Source organism: Diplotaxodon limnothrissa, linkage group LG14, assembly GCF_057381915.1.
Source record: "Diplotaxodon limnothrissa isolate DT_005_m linkage group LG14, D_limnothrissa_male_GT1.1, whole genome shotgun sequence".
In the NCBI taxonomy this organism is placed as follows: Eukaryota; Metazoa; Chordata; class Actinopteri; order Cichliformes; family Cichlidae; genus Diplotaxodon; species Diplotaxodon limnothrissa.
The window spans coordinates 22,562,615-22,582,887 of NC_140609.1; the positions used below are offsets into that span (position 1 = coordinate 22,562,615).

Here is a 20,273-nt window from a genome sequence, read left to right on the forward strand (position 1 = left end):
ACACTGCTACTCAGAAGTGTTGATTTATTAAAGCCATGTAGTTTTGTAAATGTGAAAACTTCCAGATGTCGAGACATGGGTAAATTATCATCAGTGTTTGAGGTTCCTGAACTAAGAATAAAGCAAAACCAAACATGTGCAATAACAACTGCGTACTTCATTCAAGATTAATGGTAATAATGGTCTTATTAGAGTGGGTAGAAGACTTACACTACTACTGGATATTTAGGTTCATGTTAGGTTTGCTTGGATAGCAGCTCTGTGGGAATTCATGGAAATTAACTTGTGCGTAAATATGTAAAATGAGCTCTGAGATAAGACGTCATAAACAAATCCAAGTAATTTAGTAGGAAAAAAGTGGGAGAGTCAGTTAAATCACAAAGACAACTTCTACAAATGAGATAGACTCAAAGACTCAGTTTGTAGTTTTGTTCAGGTTGCATCTCATTCGGTTCTGTCTACATCTTTTTGCAGTCATTCTGCATCTTGTGACTGTTTGTGTGTTTATATTGCATGTCTGTTGCTGTGTTGAACCTCACTTGCAATGATTTTATATATTTTGTTGTGCATTTTGCCTGTTTAATTGGTTCCTCTTGTCCCCCGTTTCCTCTCTTTTTTGTAGAAGCGTCTTTCTGCTGCAGGGGTTTTGCCAGCCATAAATCACAACTTCATCTTATAATCTCAACATTTTGAAATACTTGACTTCCAGTGTTAAGCACAATGATTGGTTCACACAACAAATCACACCTTTCAGCTTTTCATGTATTTTCAATATTTTTTCATTTTTTTCGCCCCCCCCCAAAAAAAAAATTATTTAATTTAGAGGACAGAAACAAAGTATCGATCTTATTACACTAATATCGAACCAATACCAATACAGGCTCTGAAAAGATATCAGAAAGGTTTACTATGGTTTTATAAACTGTCAAAACGTGTAAAAGAAAGAATGTAAAGTTTAGAAATAAATAGACTGAAAACAGGCGTTTACCACCAGCAGAGTGCTGAAAAAACGTCAAAACACACACACACACACACACACACACACACACATATATATATATATATATATATATATATATATATATATATATATATATATATAAATTTTTTTTTTTTTTTAATTTTTTTTTTTTTGTGTGTTTTTTTTAAACTTACTAACCCAAATGTCTGAGAAAATAAGTTGGAATTGAGAAAACTTGAAATTCCAATTTTAAGGCCATAATGACTCAATTTTTTTTAAACTTATAGATGGCAAAAAATAAAATATTATTTTATTATTTTAAGTGAATTAAGAAATTCTCCAACGCAATAATCACTCCTGACCGAACGGTGGCGCCGACGGACTGATACAGCTCGCAGCAGCCGTTTTAGGAAAAAGAAGAAAACGTTTACTATTTACTGAGGAACTGGCATTGGTTTCGTAGAAGCAATTTTATAACTCAAAATACACATTACTTCTCGTCAAACAGGTACGACAGCCGTCTTTATCGTTTGTATATATTATTGAGGTTGATAATACCTGAAATCCTCATTTGAGTTTATGAAATTAAAGTTGAAATCGAGCCTTGGTGACCCCATGACAGCTCAGCTTAGCAGCAGCAGCACCAGCACCAGCAGGGCGGTCAGGGTTGCTAGCTCCACCTGCTAGCTAGTTAGCACAAAACCGTCAAGCAGCTCATCTTCTGCGCACTAACACGGCTAACGGGTGATGTGACTCTCTCAGAACAGCGTAAAGGTGACTAGCTGGGAAGTAGTCTTCGTAAAGTGGTCAGAGTTAAAGCTGTAAGGTGCTGAACTGATAAACCTGACTATGCACAGTAACTGTAATCTGCGGAAGAGGTGAGCTCTACCTAGACTGGCGGTCAGTCCATATGTTACTGTTAATGTTACTGAGTTACTGTTTGTCGTGCTAAAAACTTTCGAACATCATCAGAAAGTAGGGTTCAGCAGACCACGACCTTTTTGTCCCAGGTTATCATCTCACGATGTCTAATACACGTGGAGGTACACTCTGTTTTATAGTAATAACAACAAGTGCCCATTTAGACAGCTTACCATCTTCTTTAAACCTCGTTGATCCGCGTTGTGTTACTTTTATAGAGGAAAAATAGTGACTACAGATTATTTAAAGACATTTAAAATGCAATTTGAGGGTGCAAAACTTTAATAATCAAAAAATACAGTTACAGTCAAAGTGAAATCCTTCTATATGGTATCTGTCTCATAGCACTGCAGTATTGAAACAGCATGCAGGAGTGAATGTGTTGAAGGCATTTGCATATAAATACTTGTTTTAGGGTTCTTGTGGGTGTCGATGAGAACTTGCAAAGTGCTGTGTTATTGTAGACTAAAATTCATCTGAATTAGTACAGATCTATTCAGTTTAAATTGGGGCTGGGCGATATGCCCTTAAAAATTATATCATGATGTTTCAAGAACATTTGCTGCTGCTTCTTCTTCAGGTTGCTCCCTGTAGGGGGAAACCACAGGGGATCATCTATCACCATCTCACCCTATTCCTTGCATCCTCCTCTTCCTCTGTTACAGTAGCCATCTGCAGGTCCTTCATTGCATCCATGAAACTCTTCTGTGGTCTTCCTCTTTTTCTCCTTGCTTGGCAGCTCTATGTGCAAAACCTTTTATCCGATATATCCACTATCCGTCCTCTGCACATGTCCAAACCACCTCAGCCTTGTCACTCGAACAGTGTCTCCAAGCCACTCAGTTTGAGATGCTGAGTATTTCAAGACAGTTTGCAGTAATGATATTTATGATGAAAAAAACAACATAGTAAATGTTTTATTGATGCTTGCAGTCAGGTGTATTTATAACTATAAGTAAATGAAGGGCATTCTTTGCCCTTCTTTTGCATCGAGTTCCTGTCACTGATGATGTACTACCTAATTCAAAGTGTGAATTCACTGAAACAAGGTGTCACATCACCAGCTGCTTGAATCTCTTCCTTTATAGTCTGGTAGTACTTCACTGTGTTTTTCCCTCAAGTGGTGAAACAAGTTTGTTGTTTCCACCTTAAGCAGGAACAGTCTTCTTGAATATTTGGCTTTGTTGGAGCTCCAGTTTGACTAAATTGTCACTGGAGTCTTACATACAGTTCTTGCTCTCATATACAGTATGCCTCGACGTGTCTCATTGTTGTGTAGAAAAAAAAAAAAACATGTCCTTGGTGGGCACTAGTAGTTTTTCTATGTAGGAAATTATTGCTGTTTAAATGTAATACACTGAAATATTTACTACCTATAATATTTAATAACTCTATTACCTTGTAAAGATGAAAAGAAAGTTATGATGACCATTAAGCTGTGAAACTAAGATTCAATATTCAAAGTGTTTATTGTCATGTGTCACAAGAGAAAAAGGCATTCCTCTGTGCAATGAAATTCTTTCTTTGCTGTCCACCCACAGATGCTGATGAATATATACAATAGAAATAGAACATATAAATACAAATAAATAAATGAAGACAGAAAAGGAGACAAAACATGGAGATTTGAAAAAGAGATGTGTGCAAAAGAGCTATAGCTTATATACTGGCTTAATATGTAAGATGATGTAAAATATGTAAGATAAACACACTAAAACCAAAAATGTTGTGAGAAGCCCTAAATAGCAAGATGTTATTTTAAGCCAGTGTTTGCAATTTAACAACTTAAGATTAAAAGGAATGTTAATTGTGTCATTTTCAGAATATATTTGTAGGGAGAGATGAGGGAGGTGCAGAGGGAGGTGTGACGAAGGTGCAAAAAGTGCATTTAGCCTCCAGACAGTCATGTGACAAATTAAAGCAGAGCTACTGGTTCCCTTAAGGCTCTGCCTTCTTTAATAGTACTTGAGGTTGTGCAACTGTACCCTGAAGGCAACAACGTGCTGACAGTAAAACATGTTGAATTTGAGTGTGCTGGACAGATGAGTTTGGTAAAGTGGCCAACATCATGAATATCTGCATATTAAATCAAAGTAACAGTGACCAAACGAAACAAAAATACACTTGTTTGTGTGTGATGATGATACTGTTCATTTAAGTGTGCTGAAATTGCCATCTGCCCCCTTTTTTTTTTTTTTTTTTTTTTTTTAAAAGATAGCTAGTCCCTAGAGCTGGGATCTTGGATGGAGTAAGTGTTGAGCCCCAATGAGATGACTGACCAGGGCAACAACAACCAGAACATCTCCCGCAACCCCTTTGCTGCCCTCTTCAGCTCACTGGCTGATGCCAAACAGTTTGCATCAGGCCAGAAACCTCAACAGCTTTCTACTCAACCACCACGTGAGTAGAATGATCACATTTCATACAGTATAAGAAGCAGTCAGAACATATCTGAAGTAGACTGATTTGTGTTGTGTGTTACTTTGGACAGAATCCCAACTTCTCCTAACATTGTCTGGAATTAAAGTGTGTAGGCTTTGAGGTAGATAATCATAGGTCACGTCCTTTTATAGAAGCCAGCTTGTCTGAGTGTGCTGATATGTAAAAGTTGATTATACTCTGTTGTGTGGACAGCTGCAGACACTGCTGATGACTAGCTATTCCTGGAATACGTTAATAAGGTCGGCTTGAAGTCCGCCCCAGGGGCACAGGTGTAGTTAATGCACATTGTAATAGAAAGTCTTGACAGATGACTCCATGCTATCACAAAAAAAATTCAAGAATGGATCTTTCAGCTTACTGCCCAATGACAACATTTCTATCAGTAGACCCAAATGGACCTTAGCAACTGCATGCCTGCATCTGTGCATTTTCTGTAAATCACGCAGCTCCACCCCAAAGGAGGATATCCCCATGCAACAGTCACAGCATTTGCTTCCAGAGTAACTTGTTTATCTCAGATGTTGATTTTTGTGATGAAATTCCAGGTAAGTTTTTCTTCTAGTGATTTCTCTTGAAAGCCGCTGCACACAGCAGGGTTCCAGTGTTACCTATGTATCACTTCATGAACAATAAGATGATTTTTCTCAGACTGTGTTTCCAAATTCATGTTATTTATACCAAAGGTCTTTGCATGAAAACGGTGCACCACCACTTCTGTATCAGAGATTATTTTTGAGAGTTTTCTTGGTCTTTCAGATCATCCTCTGTCCCATTAATTGCATTTCTTAATGACATTTCATACAGTGAAAAATGTCAAGATGGAAGCAGTTTTATGCCCTTCTATAACTTGCCCCCTGATTTTTAGCCATCAGTCAAGATCATTTTTAGATCCTAGAAACTTTTCTCGATTTTCTTTTTGTTCGAAAAAGGCATTTTTATCACCAGTTTGTAGCACGGATGAGATTTATCTATTTTTAAACTAGCCAAAATATTAATTTATTGGACTGTCTGTGCTATGCTAACCTGCTGCTTCATGTTTGGCTTTTGTATGTGCTTTCACAGTGGAGGACTCGGGTGAGAGCCAGTCGGAGTCAGAAAACTCGGTTTCAGACAGCGTTGATGACAATGACGACTCTGTGGCAGAGATTAGCCGCTCCTTCCGGTCCCGGCAGGAGCTGTGCGAGCAGCTCAATGTCAATCACATGATCCAGCGAATATTTCTCATCACTCTGGACAACAGTAAGTTGACTGTGATTTGCACGGCCCCTGGGTATTAACTCAGTATGGATAATATGGATCAAAACATCTATTCATGTTACTTCTTAGTATTGTTTGTGGTTTCTAAACTCAAAAAAGGGCCAAAAAGGTACAAAATTAAATGCATTATATCAATTTTGAAATGACCATTCTTTCCCTCATCAGTTAATTTCAGACTGACCCACCAGTGTTGAAATTAGGGCTCTGTGAGAGTCATACCATAGAGGTTTCACTGCTGCAGTACTTCTAGCTCCTAATCCTGGCTGGCTGTATGATTTTTGTCACATGCTGATATGTAAACTTTAAACTTTTTAAAATAATTTGGGCTGTATCTGTGGGACTTAAGCCCTACTAGGGTTGGGTGATTGATCCAGAGTCCAGTTATACTAAACCCCCAATGGCATTGCCGATGACCAATAGCATCGTTGCTGGGTGGCAGTCAGAGGAGCTTAACATGCACCCATTATTTTAGGACTATCCACCCACCATATTGTACAGTGTGTGGCCGTGACACAGAGAAAAAACAAAAGATGGATGTGTGGAAGAGAAGCACACACACATACCAGGATTATACATCGCACTTCCAATATAAAGGCATGTTCAAACACTGACATGTTATGCTGATTGATTTAGCTTTACTGTAAGTAATAACTTGAGTGGGCGGATATGAGGCAAACGGCTAAAATGGTATTAGGTTATAACATTTGCTGGCCATCCTCAGCCGTCTCCTGTGCTCTTTCCAGGTTATACCCACACACGGCCAAGTTTTTAACCCACAGAAACACCAACAGGGGGGGGAAAACTTAAGTAGATGAGATAAAGGAGTGTCTCTGCAAATTCAGTCATGTTAAGCTCTGATTTAAAAATCAGCCCCTAAGTTAGAAATACTCCATTTTCTCTCATTTGATGATGATGATGATGATGATGATGATGATGATGATGATGATGGATCAGCTCCACACACATCTAATTCAAAGCAGGTCAAAAATGGTGGACAAACTTATGTGCTCGCTTGGTCAAATCTGTGTTGTAAGTGTGTTATATCTGGAGGGGAGACATGGAACTATAGCAATCCAGATTCACTATAATGTAAACCTCTTAATAATGACATCAATTAAATGCATCAGTGTGAAAATGATATAGAATTTGCTTTAATTGGTCAGCTATCACCAATACCTTTGAATACTAAATACCTAAGGTAGGACTATTTAAAACCTTGTGCGTGAGAGGCTTGTGCAGACTAAAGTCTTGCATGCCATATTGTCAGCTGATTTTCCTTCTTTTGATCTAAAAGGCAGTCAGGTGCTGGGTGATGAGTGTGTTTCTCCTAAATAGTACCGAGCTCTGTTATTAGAGGTATTATTGGATGCAGCACACTGTCTTGATTTGCTGTCCTGTGAGTAACAAATGACTCAGCACCTTTTAAGACAATATAAAAACCATCCCTACTGTGAGGTCTTATTGTGTGAGTCTCTCCACCACTACTCAGGGATGAGTGATGATGTTGAGGAAATGTAGCAGTTATTTGTTGGACTGTTGATCTATTTCTCAGCACCAGTTAATTCAGTGCACGTAGTCTAAGAGATAATAAGTTGCCATGTGTAAAAACATCTTAATTGACTTTATTTTTTTATTTTCCCCCTAGGTGACCCTAGTCTGAGAGGAGGTAATGGGATCCCTCCTCGGTGTGTTTACCTGGAGGAGATGGCTGCAGATCTAGATGGGCAGGACTGGCTGGACATGGACAACATAGAACAGGTCAAATGTCAATAAAGTGTTTTTAATCTTATCACTTTTTTTCTTCCGTCTCATTTCTCACCTTACCGTGAACCTCTACATGTCTGGCAAAGTGGCTGAAGAAACCTCGTATTCCATCAGATGCAAAAACATTACATTTTGACGCATTGCGTAAAAATTGATTTTCATAAAGAAAATGCCTGACATGAAGACTTCGTTGTTTTAGGGGCTTTCGAAATGTGTTGGTCAGACTGATTTGTGTCAGTGATGCTTCTTCTTTTGTCCTCCAGGCCCTTTTTAACCGTCTGCTGCTGCTAGAGCCGGGAAACCAGCTCATCTATATGACGTCATGCAGTGCTGTTAACCTGTCTGCTGACCGGGATGCTGGAGAGAAATGTGCCATCCCTTACCTTTTTGCTTGTTATCAGAGGGCTAAGGAAGAGGTAACTGGGTTTTTGTTTTTTCTCCCCCCTCTGCATGATTGTAATTGTCGCTCTTTAGTGGTACTATTTTTAGAGATGGCCATCTGTTAATAGAGTATTCTAAGTAATTGGAACATAAAAATAACCCACACTTTTCCATAATTCATTCACTTTCTTTTTATCTCACCTCCAGATCACAAAGGTACCAGAGAAGTTACTTTCGTTTGCTGTTCGCTGTAAGAATCTGACCGTTTCTAACACACGAACAGTCCTGCTCACACCAGAGATCTACATCAGCCAGAATGTCTACGAACAACTTCTGGACCTGCTGCTGGAAAGCTTCAATGGAGCACGTAGGTCATGGACTGGGCCCAACTGTTTTGTCTTGAGTTTTGAGTAAAGTTATAAGTGTTATGTGTAAAGTTTTCTGCCTAAATGTCTCTGCTGTGATTCAGATCCAGACGAAGTGGTTGAATTTGTGGAGGAGGTCATTGCTGGCCTGCTGTCTGATCAGGAGGTGCGGACTTTTGAGGAGGTTATAGTACCGGTGTTCGACATCTTCCAGGGACGTGTCAAGGACTTGGACCTGTGCCAGCCTCTTCTCTACTCCTACCTGGATATTCTCCTCTATTTCAGCCACCATAAAGATATTGCCAAGGTACAGAGACAGACTTTTAGCGAATGTTGTGGTAATGTTGTGCACCCTCTGACAACAGCAGACGATTTTAAATCCTCTTTTTTCTATGTTCACAGGTACTCGTTGAACACATCCAGCCCAAAGACCCAGCTAATGGTTTGCAGTACCAGAAAAGCCTACTGGGGACAGTATTCAATATATCCTGCTTGCTGAAAACCCCAGGTGTGGTAGAAGGGCACGGCTACTTCCTGAACCCTTCCCGCTCCAGCGCCCAGGAAACAAAGGTCCAAGAGGCCAACATCCACCAGGTAAACGCTTTCTTTTTCATTTGCTGCTCCTGATTTGTTTGCCTGTTTGCCAAACTGAAAATACACCAGAGTCAATGACCTTTTCTTCTCTCACTGGTTTGCAGTTTATGGGCCAGTTTCATGACAAGCTGCACCAAATCTTGAAAAACTTGCTCCAGCGGTCTGGTGAGACCCGCCACTTGCTGCTCACCTGGTTGGGCAGCTGCCTGCAAGCTAATGCTGGCCGAGCCAAGATCTGGGCCAATCAGATGCCGGAGATCTTCTTTCAGATGTACGCCTCAGATGCATTTTTCTTGAACTTGGGTGCAGCTCTGCTGAAGCTGTGCCAGCCCTTCTGCAGGCCACGTTCACCTAAACTGCTCACCTTCAACCCAACCTACTGCGCACTCAAAGAGCTGAGTGAGGAAGAGAGGAGGAATCGCAATGTGCATGCACGAGGTCAGTGTACTGGATGTCAGTGACCCTTATTTATAATGGTTTCAAGATTGTTAATTTAACACCTTTGGTAATAAATAAACTGTCCACTTTTTCTTATGTCAGGTCTTGATAAGGAGACCTGCCTGATCCCTGTGCCTCCCCAGCAGCCGATGGAGTCGGCGCAGTCCTACAGCCTTCTGACTGAAAACCTCATCCTCACACAACTCACCCAGCATCTAGGCTTTCACAGGTAAACACAGTCAGACAAACGCAGATCTTTTCCATATAGAAGCTAAAGAGAATACTGAGACTTCCAACGTATGTTATCTTGTTCCCACTGTGTCTGTGCACTTGTCTGCATGCATAATGTGTGCATGCAGACTCCATGAGCAGATGGTGAAGATGAGCCAGTCTCTCCACCGGCTCCAGGTGACGTGGCAGGAGGCCCAGCGAACAGGCAGCCCAATGTCGGAGCAGCTCCTGGAGCAGTTTGAGCGCCTGATGATTGTCTATCTCTCAACCAAAGCTGCCACTACACAACCTGCCATGCTGCAATGTTGCCTTAACCTACAAGCTTCCACTGCTGCTCTGCTCGTTCAGCTCAGTATGGGGAACCAGGGGCCTGAACATGTAGCACTCAGTTTTCCCCTGCCCTCCCTGCAGAACACAATGCTCTGCTATGTACCTGGTACGTCAGATATTTCACTATACAGTAAATACAATGGGGTGAAACACTCAGGTTTACTTTTTGTCATACTGGGCCAACATGTTCAGCCTTTTAATTTCTCTTAATTTTCTCAGGATTGAGTTGGATCAGGTGTTTTTCTTTCGCCTCCTTAAATTTGAAGGTGTGAACGTTGTGTTAAAAAGCCTTACCCCACTTCATAAAACGTCATGCAAACATCATTTTGACGGAATGTTACCACACCCCACCGGCATGTAATAAATAACATCACTGATCATTTAATTGCGTTTTTGTTGTCAAAGTTCAAGGTGTGAGTTTGTAAATCACTGCAAGCTTTTGTACATGCGATTCATTCACAGCAGACACTACAGACTGGTTTGAAATGACTGCATCTGTGCATGCAATATCGCAGTTTTTAGTCACTCATCTCAATAATATTGAGCATTTCACACGATAGTCATTAATCTGCATTTTGTCTGTCAGAGTTTTTTGCAGAAAATTTGGGAGATTTTTTCATCTTCCTTCGTCGGTTTGCAGAAGACATCCTGGAGACGTCTGCAGAAAGTCTAGAGCAGATTCTAAACTTTATTACTGTCTTCATGGGTAATGTAGAGAGGTCAGTGACCTTATCGACCATGTCTGTGATTTCAGTCAGATGAAATGAAGAGTCGTTCAGATTTGTCATGTCTTGTTTGGACAACAGGATGAAGAACCCTCATTTAAGAGCAAAGCTTGCCGAGGTTTTGGAGGCAGTGATGCCCCACATGGAGCCGGTGACCCCTGGTGCTGCTCAGCCAATCGTGTTCCAGAGAGAAAGAGTTTTCTGCTCCTATAGACACGCACCCCAGCTGGCTGAGGCCCTCATTACTGTGTTTGTAGACATTGAATTCACAGGTACAACACAGTTTAGACTTTCTAGATTCTAAAGATCTGTAGGTGGAAAGCTGAAACAGCTGTTAAGTTAACTGTCAACTGTTACTAAGACCATCTGTGATTAAAAGAGCTCGGCTTGGTGAGGCGTAGTATTATTTAGGGTCTTTTTGTGAACAGTGAAGAAGCTAGGTTTTGTGTGCTCACCTGGACGTGCTCTGCACAACAAGATAAAGAGATAAACTCTGAAGTGTAAGCAAACAGGAAGGAGAGCTGAAACATGCGGGGTTTAAGGTTTCCTCTGGTCCCCCCCCACAGGTGATCCTCATCAGTTTGAACAGAAATTCAACTACAGAAGGCCTATGTATCCAGCTCTTAAATACATGTGGGGAAAAGACAACTACAGAGAGAGCATCAAGGTAATGTTGATGTTCTAGATATAAATTTCAGATGTTAGATGTGTGATGATTGTACTTTTTAGCCATGCAACATGAAATTCCTTGGTTTGACTTTTCTTCTGCAGCCACCTCGTGCTCTCCTTTGCTTACATTCGGGCTTCAGTTTTCCTCACTTCTAGTAAGAAGCAATTCACTCCATGAGATAATGTGGTCAGGCATTTTGAGCGCAGTTTACCTAATGAATTTTTAAAGCAAGACAAGGAAATCAGGTTTTCAAAAATTCTATCGACTCTTCTTTGAAGGCTCCTATTTTTTGTTTCTTTTTGTTTGATTTTGGTCCATTGCACACATCAATCAAAAGTGAAGAAGGGTGTAAGGTGGCAGTATTTTTTCCCCTTCCTCTTTCCCTTCCTGTTGATAACTGTTGCAAACTTAGTTGTGGTTGTAGTGTTATGTGCATATAATAACACATCATGTTGTAAACTGTTGGGTGTGTTTGGAAGGAAAAAAAGACTTAACCTTCATTTAACTGGGGGTTAAATCGCACCTTAAAATGGCACGACGTAGTGCTGCTCGGATCTTGTGGTGATCTGCTCTGCCAGCACTGATTCCACTGAGTGGAAAAAGTCACACAAGGCGGGGACAGTGTCGAATTCAGTCAACGAACCACTGGGGCACCTGATTTACTCTCTTCTCCACACTATTCTCTTTATAAAATGCTCTACACACCCCATCATTATGGCCAACAGGTGGATTTTCCTGTTTCAGGGGAGCTAGCCAGCAATGAAGAACCACTTACTGCTTAAGAGACAGAGTGAAAGTGGAAAGTTTTTCCTTAGTTTTTTAACATAAAATTAATTGCTTAACACTTAACACATGCTGGTATAAACCCTTTTAACCATGTAGTCATAATAAAGGAACAAATGGATAGTGCATACCTGCAAACTGGCATAAATGTGTTTAATTTAGTTTGGTATGTTTTATTTCAGCATTTGGCCAACTATGCATCTGAAAACCTGGAGGCCATGAACCCCCCTCTTTTCCTCAGGTTCCTCAATTTACTGATGAATGATGCCATCTTCCTATTGGATGAGGCCATTCAGGTGAGACCGTGATGTATTTTGACTTCACAACCTTCAGCCTTGGTTCTGTATTATGTGATGTTTTCTGAACATTGCTGGAATATTATTCTGACATTATACAATATTCTGATGGTGAAATCTAGTTTAATCTATCAGTACTTGGCATATCTCTTTCTAAAACGGTTCTATAGTAGCATCATTATTAATAACTTTATTGTTTTTAAAGATATTTTTGATGTGATTTAGACTCCGTTTTTCAGCTGAATCTTCTTTCCTCTGTAGTACCTGAGTAAAATCAAGATTCTGCAGCTGGAGAGGGATCGAGGGGACTGGGAAGGCCTGGCCCCTGATGCCAGAAGAGAGAAAGAGTCCAGCCTGCAGATGTTTGGACAGCTGGGACGCTTCCACAACATCATGTCCAATGAGACCATCGGCACACTGGCCTTCCTCACCTCAGGTCAGGCAGAAAAGACCGCTACACATCCTTTCCACTACACTCATGAACCCATTTAATTGTTGTCCTCATCCATTCACTGTGATTATTTCTGCCTTTTGCTTTTCTTTTTTTTCTCTTTCTCAGAAATTAAGGGTATCTTTGTGCACCCATTCCTGGCTGAGAGGATCATCTCCATGCTTAACTACTTCCTGCAGCACCTGGCGGGCCCTAAAATGGGCGCTCTTAAAGTCAAGGACTTCAGTGAGTTTGACTTCAAACCTCAGCAGCTCGTTTCTGACATCTGCACAATCTACCTAAACCTGGGGTATGTTTAAAACATTCTTCTACAGAGAAAAATATCAGTTTCCTTACATTTCTTTAATTGTAATCCCTGTTAAATCTGATCCTGAAACAGACTGTTGCTTTGTTTCTCCAACAGCGATGAGGAGAATTTCTGTGCCACTGTCCCAAAGGATGGGCGATCGTATTCTCCTACTCTTTTCTCCCAGACCATTAGAGTATTGAAAAAGATCAACAAGCCTGGGGATATGATTGTAGCTTTTGGACTCCTCGCTGATAAAATAAAGGTATCATTTTACTTGGAGAGGCTACCAGAGTAATAAAAGACGATAGGAGGTACTCATGAATGTTTGTTTCCATTGTGCCTCTATTTAGTCTCATGCAGACAGACAGCAGCAGGAAGAGGAGACATATGCAGATGCTCCAGATGAATTCTTGGATCCCATCATGTCCACCCTGATGCTGGACCCTGTTCTTCTCCCCTCTTCCAATGTAACAGTAGACCGCTCAACTATAGCAAGACACCTCCTCAGGTTTGTTCCTTTTTACAAAGCCCAGAATTGAAAGTACAGTCATGTAAAAAAAAAAAAAAAGAAAGTTTCTTGTGAAAAAATGAGAACACCCTCACCCTGCTTCCATGTTCCAAGTAGTAGCTAAGTGCTGCTAATTAAAGGCAATTGACTGACTGATCATAAGCAAGCGTGGCCGCTGCTGTAAAATGAGATGTTTTGGCAGTTTGTTGGTCTGAAGCATTTATAATGGTGTGAAAATGTGTTTGAACCCTTCTTGATTTCCTTTTTTTGTATGTTTGTCACACTTAAATGTTTCAGATCACCAAGCAAATTTAAATATTAGACAAAAATAGCACAAATGAACATCATATGCTGTTTCTAAATGAAGGTGTTTCTTATTAAGGGGTAAAAAAAAAATCTGAACCTATATGGCTCTGTGTGTGGGGGGGAGTGATTGCCCCTCATGTCACTCGTGTCCTCCAAGGCCTAATATATTGTGAGATTTGAAAACGATCCATAAAAAGTTGTGGGTAAGTCAGTAAGTTTTTACAGATTTTTCACATTTGGTATGACCTTGACTCAGTTTTCAACAAAATGAAATCACACTGAGCTTTTGTGATGGTATCTATCATCTTGTCTACCATCACACAAAATAATATCTTGAAAACTGTAGATGCTCCACTGCTAACAAACAAAAATGAACCGATTATTTACTCCTTCCCTTTAGGGGGAAAAATTAACAAGTATGGTTTGTTTGCAAGGGCTACCAGGAGGAAGCATCTTCTCTTTAAAGAGAACATTGCAGCAGAGCTTAGGTTTGCAAAAATGCATCTAAAGAAATCACAAGACATCTGGAACAATGTCTTTTGGACAGATGAGACCAAAGTGGAGATGTTTGATCATAATGCACAGCGCCAGGCTTGGTGAAAACCAAACACCTCATTTCAACTGTCAGGCACGGTGGGGGAGAGATGATCATTTGGTCTTGTTTCGCAGCCACTGGGCCTAAGCATCTTGCAGTCATTGAGTCAACTGTGAACTCCTCTGTATATCAAAATATTATGTCAAATGTGAGGCCATCTGTCTGACAGATAAAGCTAGGCTAAACTGGGTAATGCAACATGACAATGGTGTCAAGCACAGCAGAAAATCTATGACAGAATGGTTGAAAAAGAAAAGAATAAAGGTGTTGCAGTGGACCAGTCAAAGTCCACACCTCAGCCTGATTGAATTGGCGTGTCATGACCTTAAGAGAGCTGTACATAAACAGATACTACAAATTTTAAGGAGCTGAAGCAAAGTTGCACAGAATAGTAGGCCAAACTTCCTCTACAATGCAAGACACTGATAGTCATACAGAAAAAAACGATTCATTAAGTTATTGCTGTTAAAAGTGGCTTTACAAAGTGGCAATTATAGGGTTTGTCTTGTAAAAACCTTATTTTTTTACATGACTGTATTCTGTTTGGATGATCTCTACACTGTCTGATGATTCATCTGTGAGATTGCCCATAACCATAACCTATATGATCCAGACATATGTGGATGTTTCTTTCCCTCTTCCGGTGTGATAAAACAGAAGGTTGACTATACCTGTGTGAGAACCTTGTTCACATACAACTGTAAATGATTAAGCCAACTGTAATTAATCAGTTGAACAGCTAAAACACTTTGAAGTCTGAAGATATGCTGGGCTATTTTTTGTAACTTTTAAAAAAAATTTTGTTTAGGGTTTTTTCTTTTTACTGGTTTTAAATTTAGGCCTAATTTAGTTCTTTTAACACATTTAATCTGCATCTGTATGTCTCCTGCACCATTTATCATGCCCTCCCCACACAGAGTAACTTCTTTCCCCAACACACATACAAGCCCACTGGTTAATAGTTGAGAAGATGCTCTAATAGCAGCAAACGATACATTAAGTTCTATTTTAAAGTAGAATCGACAGACAGAAATAGGGAGATGATGATGGACCAGTGCAGCCCTTCTCCACACACATCATTTCAAAGAGGCAGATGTACAAGCACGACCTTAATTATACATGTGTACACAAACACATACATCTCTGTTGCAAGAGCGAAGCAGGCTAGATTTAGCCATCTAATTAGCCATCCATACATCCATTTTCTTCTGCTTAAACAATTCAGGGTCATAGGGCGAAAGGCAGGGTACACCCTGGACAGGTCACCAGTCTATCGCAGGGCTAACAGACAAAACACCATTCAGACTCACAGTCACATCTATGGCCAGTCACAATTAAGTTAAACCGTGCATTTCTTTGGACTGTGGGAGGAAGCCAGAGGAGCTAGAGAGAATCCACGCAGATGTGGAAAAAAAAAAAGCAAATTCCATGGATGGATGGAAAATGTGTTCATCTTTATGAAGTTGGTATATAGAAGTCATGACCATTTATTAATTGTGTCTGCCTTTTAGTGACCAGACAGACCCCTTCAACCGCAGTCCTCTGACAATGGACCAAATCAGGCCAAATGATGAACTCAAACAGCAGATCTTACAGTGGCTGGAGAAGCATAAGCAAGAAAAGCTTCAGTTGGGGCCCAGCGGCTAGCCCTGATCTCACTGTGACAAACAGCGTTGCCTCGCGCTGTTATTTTTCTTACCTGGCCGCACTTGCTCCTTTGCTTCATGGCAGATCCACAGTGTGCTTATTTCTTTGGATTTATTCTGACTCCTCCAGTCCAGCTGACACTGCATTAGCCTTTCCCTGCAGCTTCCATTCTTAATAAATCGTCCGTGTGACAACAGTCCTGGCAAACTGTAGCCCACCTGCTGGTAAGAACTTCAAAATCCATACACGGTGGCTGTTTTTCCTCCCGTGATGCTCTATTGAAAACACTAGCAGAGTGATACATCCTTGGGTACTGTGTTAATGAGTTAATATAGTCAGAAATATCTGTTCAGCAGCACTTTAATGTACTGTACATACTCCTGTCCAACCACCTGGCCCTTTATACCGGAAGGTAAGTATTTTTGTCATATTATCTAACTTCACTTTCATAAAGAGTATTTCACACACTGCCTTTCAAAGTGCTTTAACACCCCGTATGTTTGCACTCTTGGGTTCAATCGCAACTTGTAAATAGCATTAAAAGTGAGGCATAGCTGAGTCTGAATTTAATTGTGTGTATGACTTTTATTTCATTGACTAGAACATAGGGTTACTTGGAGGCTTTCAAAAAAATAAACTTGATCATTGTAATTAGACACGTGTAGCACTAAACAGTTGTTTGTATTTAAAGACGTATCGATAAGGCTCTTCAGATCTTCAAGCACCTGTCTGTAGTGAAGCACTTATTATCTCATCAGGATTATATAAGACCAGCCAATTAAGGTTAAAGGATAAAGACCATATAGATAAAATGCACCAATCTGAATCATATTTTAGGTCTCAAAGATGTCAGATTGAATATTAAATCTCCTTAAATATTAACTTTAATCTGTTTTGCTGTGACAGAGTTGTTCATGGATATTACAGCTGACGTGTGAAATCTCCAGGGGGCAACTCAAACAAGCAAACAAAGCCAGCATTAAGAAAACATTATTTACAATTTGGCACAAATGGATAATTGACTCTTATTTAGTCTAGCTTTTTTTAGAGAATAAAGCTGCTGAAAAATAACTGCTCATGCCTAAAGAGGAATAAAATCAAGTAAGAGAAGGCATTTAGACAACTCGGGCACTATCTCAGAGTCTTTTATTGGATATTTAATTTTTTTTTAAAAATGTACCAGCTGTTCTATTTCTCATCAAACAGGCAGAGAATATACTTCTGGGGGAAATAAACATGGCTGATAGTTCAGTTAATACCTACAAATGCCTAATTTTAGTAGAAATACAGAGCAGCAACATGGTTATCTATGAGTGTGTTGTTACGTGCATTTCTTATTTGAGTTACATCAAAGCTTTGGAACACTTATCTTAACTCTTTACCCCTTTAAAGCCTACTAGGAGTAACCCTTAAAGCTCTTTTCTGAACTGAGTGATTTCTGTCATATTTCAGGCCTAAATGACTGAGTTTGCATTAGGGCTGCCACGATTAGTCAACTAGTCACGATTACGTCGACTATCAAAATCATCGACAACAAATTTTATAGTCGTCGCGGCATTTGAAGCTTTTTAATATCCTGAAAGATGCAGGAATAAGCAGACTGAAACAGAAGATGGCAGCAATGCATCTACAAGGATGCCAGCTGCCGTTAAATGCCGAAGAAGAAGAAGAAGCTGTCTTCTGTATCGTAGCTTTGTCCAAATTCAGAGACCACATCCTTCTGAGGCCGATTACGTTATGAAGACACAATGAAATTTGAGGACCTCTCCAAATGCGTCCTCCTTTTCCCCAGATTTGAAGGATGGGTCGGGTGTATGCTTCCGGCCCAACCTATTCCAAAATTCATACTATGGCTCAGCCAATTCCAGTTTCCAACAATGGCGGCAGCTACTTAGTTTTAATATTACTCTTTCTGGGTCACAAAATAAACTTTTAAGATATTTTCAGGTGAGAATGTAGCTGTGTGAACTTCAAATATCTGCTCGATTTATCAACACATCACATATTTGCAAAAGTGCTCCGACGTTTTCAGACACATCTGTTACCCACCAGCTTGATAGCTGACCGGGTGGTCAAGGCTCACTCGAGACGGCGAGAACACCGAACTTCCGGCACATCGTTGTCAGACCCCCGCAGTCTTTCACTACTCAGGTTAAACATGATATATGAGTCACTTAGACTTTTATTTGTTCCTGAGTAGTTCTAGTTTTCACACAGCTGAATAAACATCAAACAGAAAACTGATTAAACAGTGAGATGGTAGAGAATTTATTCCAGTGTCCTGTTATATTTTAGGGAGCAAAGAGCAGACGGCTGAGTTTATTAAACCCCACCGAGACAATCTGCAAATTTCATTAAAATTTAATAAACTATCATCTTGTCTTTATTTTCAGTTAGAACATACTTTAAACACTTCAAGCTGTAAGCTAATGATTATATGAGAGCAGATGCATGCTGGTGTAATAAGCTGTAGTTTTACGTCCAATGGATGCATGATCTGATTAGTCGACTAATCGCAAAAATAATGACTAGTTGACTATCAAAATAGTCGTTTGTGGCAGCCCTAGTTTGCATTAGACGTTAACGAGGGTGGCCTCTGCATGTGCAATGGTTGTTTTAATTGATATATACTGAGCTGTCAAAACTTATCATTAAGGGTACTGGGCAGGTTGTGAAATGTCATCTTTATGGGGTGAAAGAGTTCAAACAAGAATGAGATCATTTCATTCTTTTCTGCACCTTCAGTTCACCGGAGCTGCTCCAAACTGCAAAAGTGCTTCTCTTTCCCATCTGTGGCACACTGGCCATCAGTGGTGTTCACTTTTCTTGAGATTTAAGGGCAGAGATATGGGGTTTAATAACTTTGAATGGCTGTGTACAACATAACTGTCACTGTCACCCTCTGAATTAACCTTCATGATATTTTAACCGAAGCATCCTGATCTTGCATTTAAAACACAGGACTTGTGTTGTGTACAAGCTTCGTGTGAAAACGTGCTGGCAAAGATGAACAATAGACACGGTGCCTAAAACCAAGAGCCTTGCAGTACATGTCAGCTGATCTGTTTCATACTCTTAACATACATGATTGAGTTTATTTCTTTGAGGAATATGTGAAGCTGGGCAGTAGAATATAGGGGAAGAACAACAGAAGGAGGTAACATGCTCTTGGGTTGTATTTGAATTAAATGGTTTTAATTCAATTGTGTGCGAGATGGTAACGTGTAAGAAGGTGATTATGTATTTGTTGGCATGCTCTGATTTCTGTATTGAGGATCTACCACCCGATTACATGATTTTAATTAAAACACATTTTTTTTGTTTTATTTGTGATTATAAAATGTTTATTTTCAATGTACATTATGATTAAGAAATAAACTAATCTAAGTTATGTACGAAATTACGTTCTCTTTCTCATGTGACAGATTGAATTCGTGACAAATGACGACGTTTACTTTGAGAACAGTAATACACATTGTGAGGCACTGTCAGGTTATAGGAACACATGAAATGATGTCTTCTTTACTTGGACAGGGACTAGAAGTGCAATTAAACCTTACACTCACTGGCCACTTTATTAATTACACCTGGTCAACTGCAAATTAAGGCAAATATCTCATCAGCCAACCAAATGGCAGAAAATCAGTGAATTTAGTCAAGTCAGCTGTATTTGTATAGCACATTTAAAAGACATCAAGTGTCGGCCAAAGTGTTGAACAGAGGGGTAAAAGATAGAATTAAAGTAAATGAGGTATGACCAAGATGACCTGCTCAAGTTCAAACTGAGCATCTGAATGGAGAACAAAAGTGATTTACAAGTCCCTTTGATCTAGACTGATTTTAAGAACAATACTAGGTGTTTTAAAAAAGGTGTTACACATTAAACATAAACAGATATCCCTATCACTTATGTGTAGTTATTTATGAGTCCTTACAGAGATAACATAACTACGCTGTTTGAAAATGATCTTGTTTTATTGTCACAAGTCATGGATTCCTTGATTATGTGCTGGCTGGTTGTGTTCCTGGTGTTCCATGTAAGTATTACCAACAGGGAAGTTGCCAAGTGCCCGCTGGTGAACAGACTGTGAAACCTCAACACTCACAACATAATTGAAGGGTGTTTCTCCCATCTCTTCCTTACGATTTTAATTTTTGGGGGCATTAAAAATGCTAATACCGATATACCAGTCTGGCTCTACTTTGAACTTGACATGACTGTTGGAGCCAGGCAGCCTGATCTAAGTATTTCAGAAACTGCTGATCTATTGGGATTCTCCCACACAACTATCTCTAGAGTTTACAGAGAATGTCTGAAA

General features: G+C 39.9%; 1 protein-coding gene across 1 annotated transcript; it reads left to right on the top strand.

The window, feature by feature from the left end:
• The first annotated feature begins 1,392 nt into the window (after positions 1 to 1,392).
• ube4a (ubiquitination factor E4A (UFD2 homolog, yeast)) lies at positions 1,393 to 19,235 on the top strand. Its single transcript, XM_085370844.1, has 20 exons — positions 1,393 to 1,469; positions 4,097 to 4,282; positions 5,387 to 5,563; positions 7,227 to 7,339; positions 7,609 to 7,761; positions 7,934 to 8,093; positions 8,196 to 8,398; positions 8,494 to 8,685; positions 8,790 to 9,123; positions 9,226 to 9,352; positions 9,483 to 9,790; positions 10,271 to 10,403; positions 10,491 to 10,681; positions 10,976 to 11,076; positions 12,045 to 12,158; positions 12,420 to 12,594; positions 12,718 to 12,898; positions 13,013 to 13,160; positions 13,249 to 13,406; positions 15,819 to 19,235. Exons 2-20 carry the CDS (start codon positions 4,153 to 4,155, stop codon positions 15,952 to 15,954), a joined length of 3,234 nt encoding a protein of 1,077 aa, XP_085226970.1. The 5' UTR covers positions 1,393 to 1,469; positions 4,097 to 4,152; the 3' UTR covers positions 15,955 to 19,235.
• Positions 19,236 to 20,273: the final 1,038 nt, after the last annotated feature.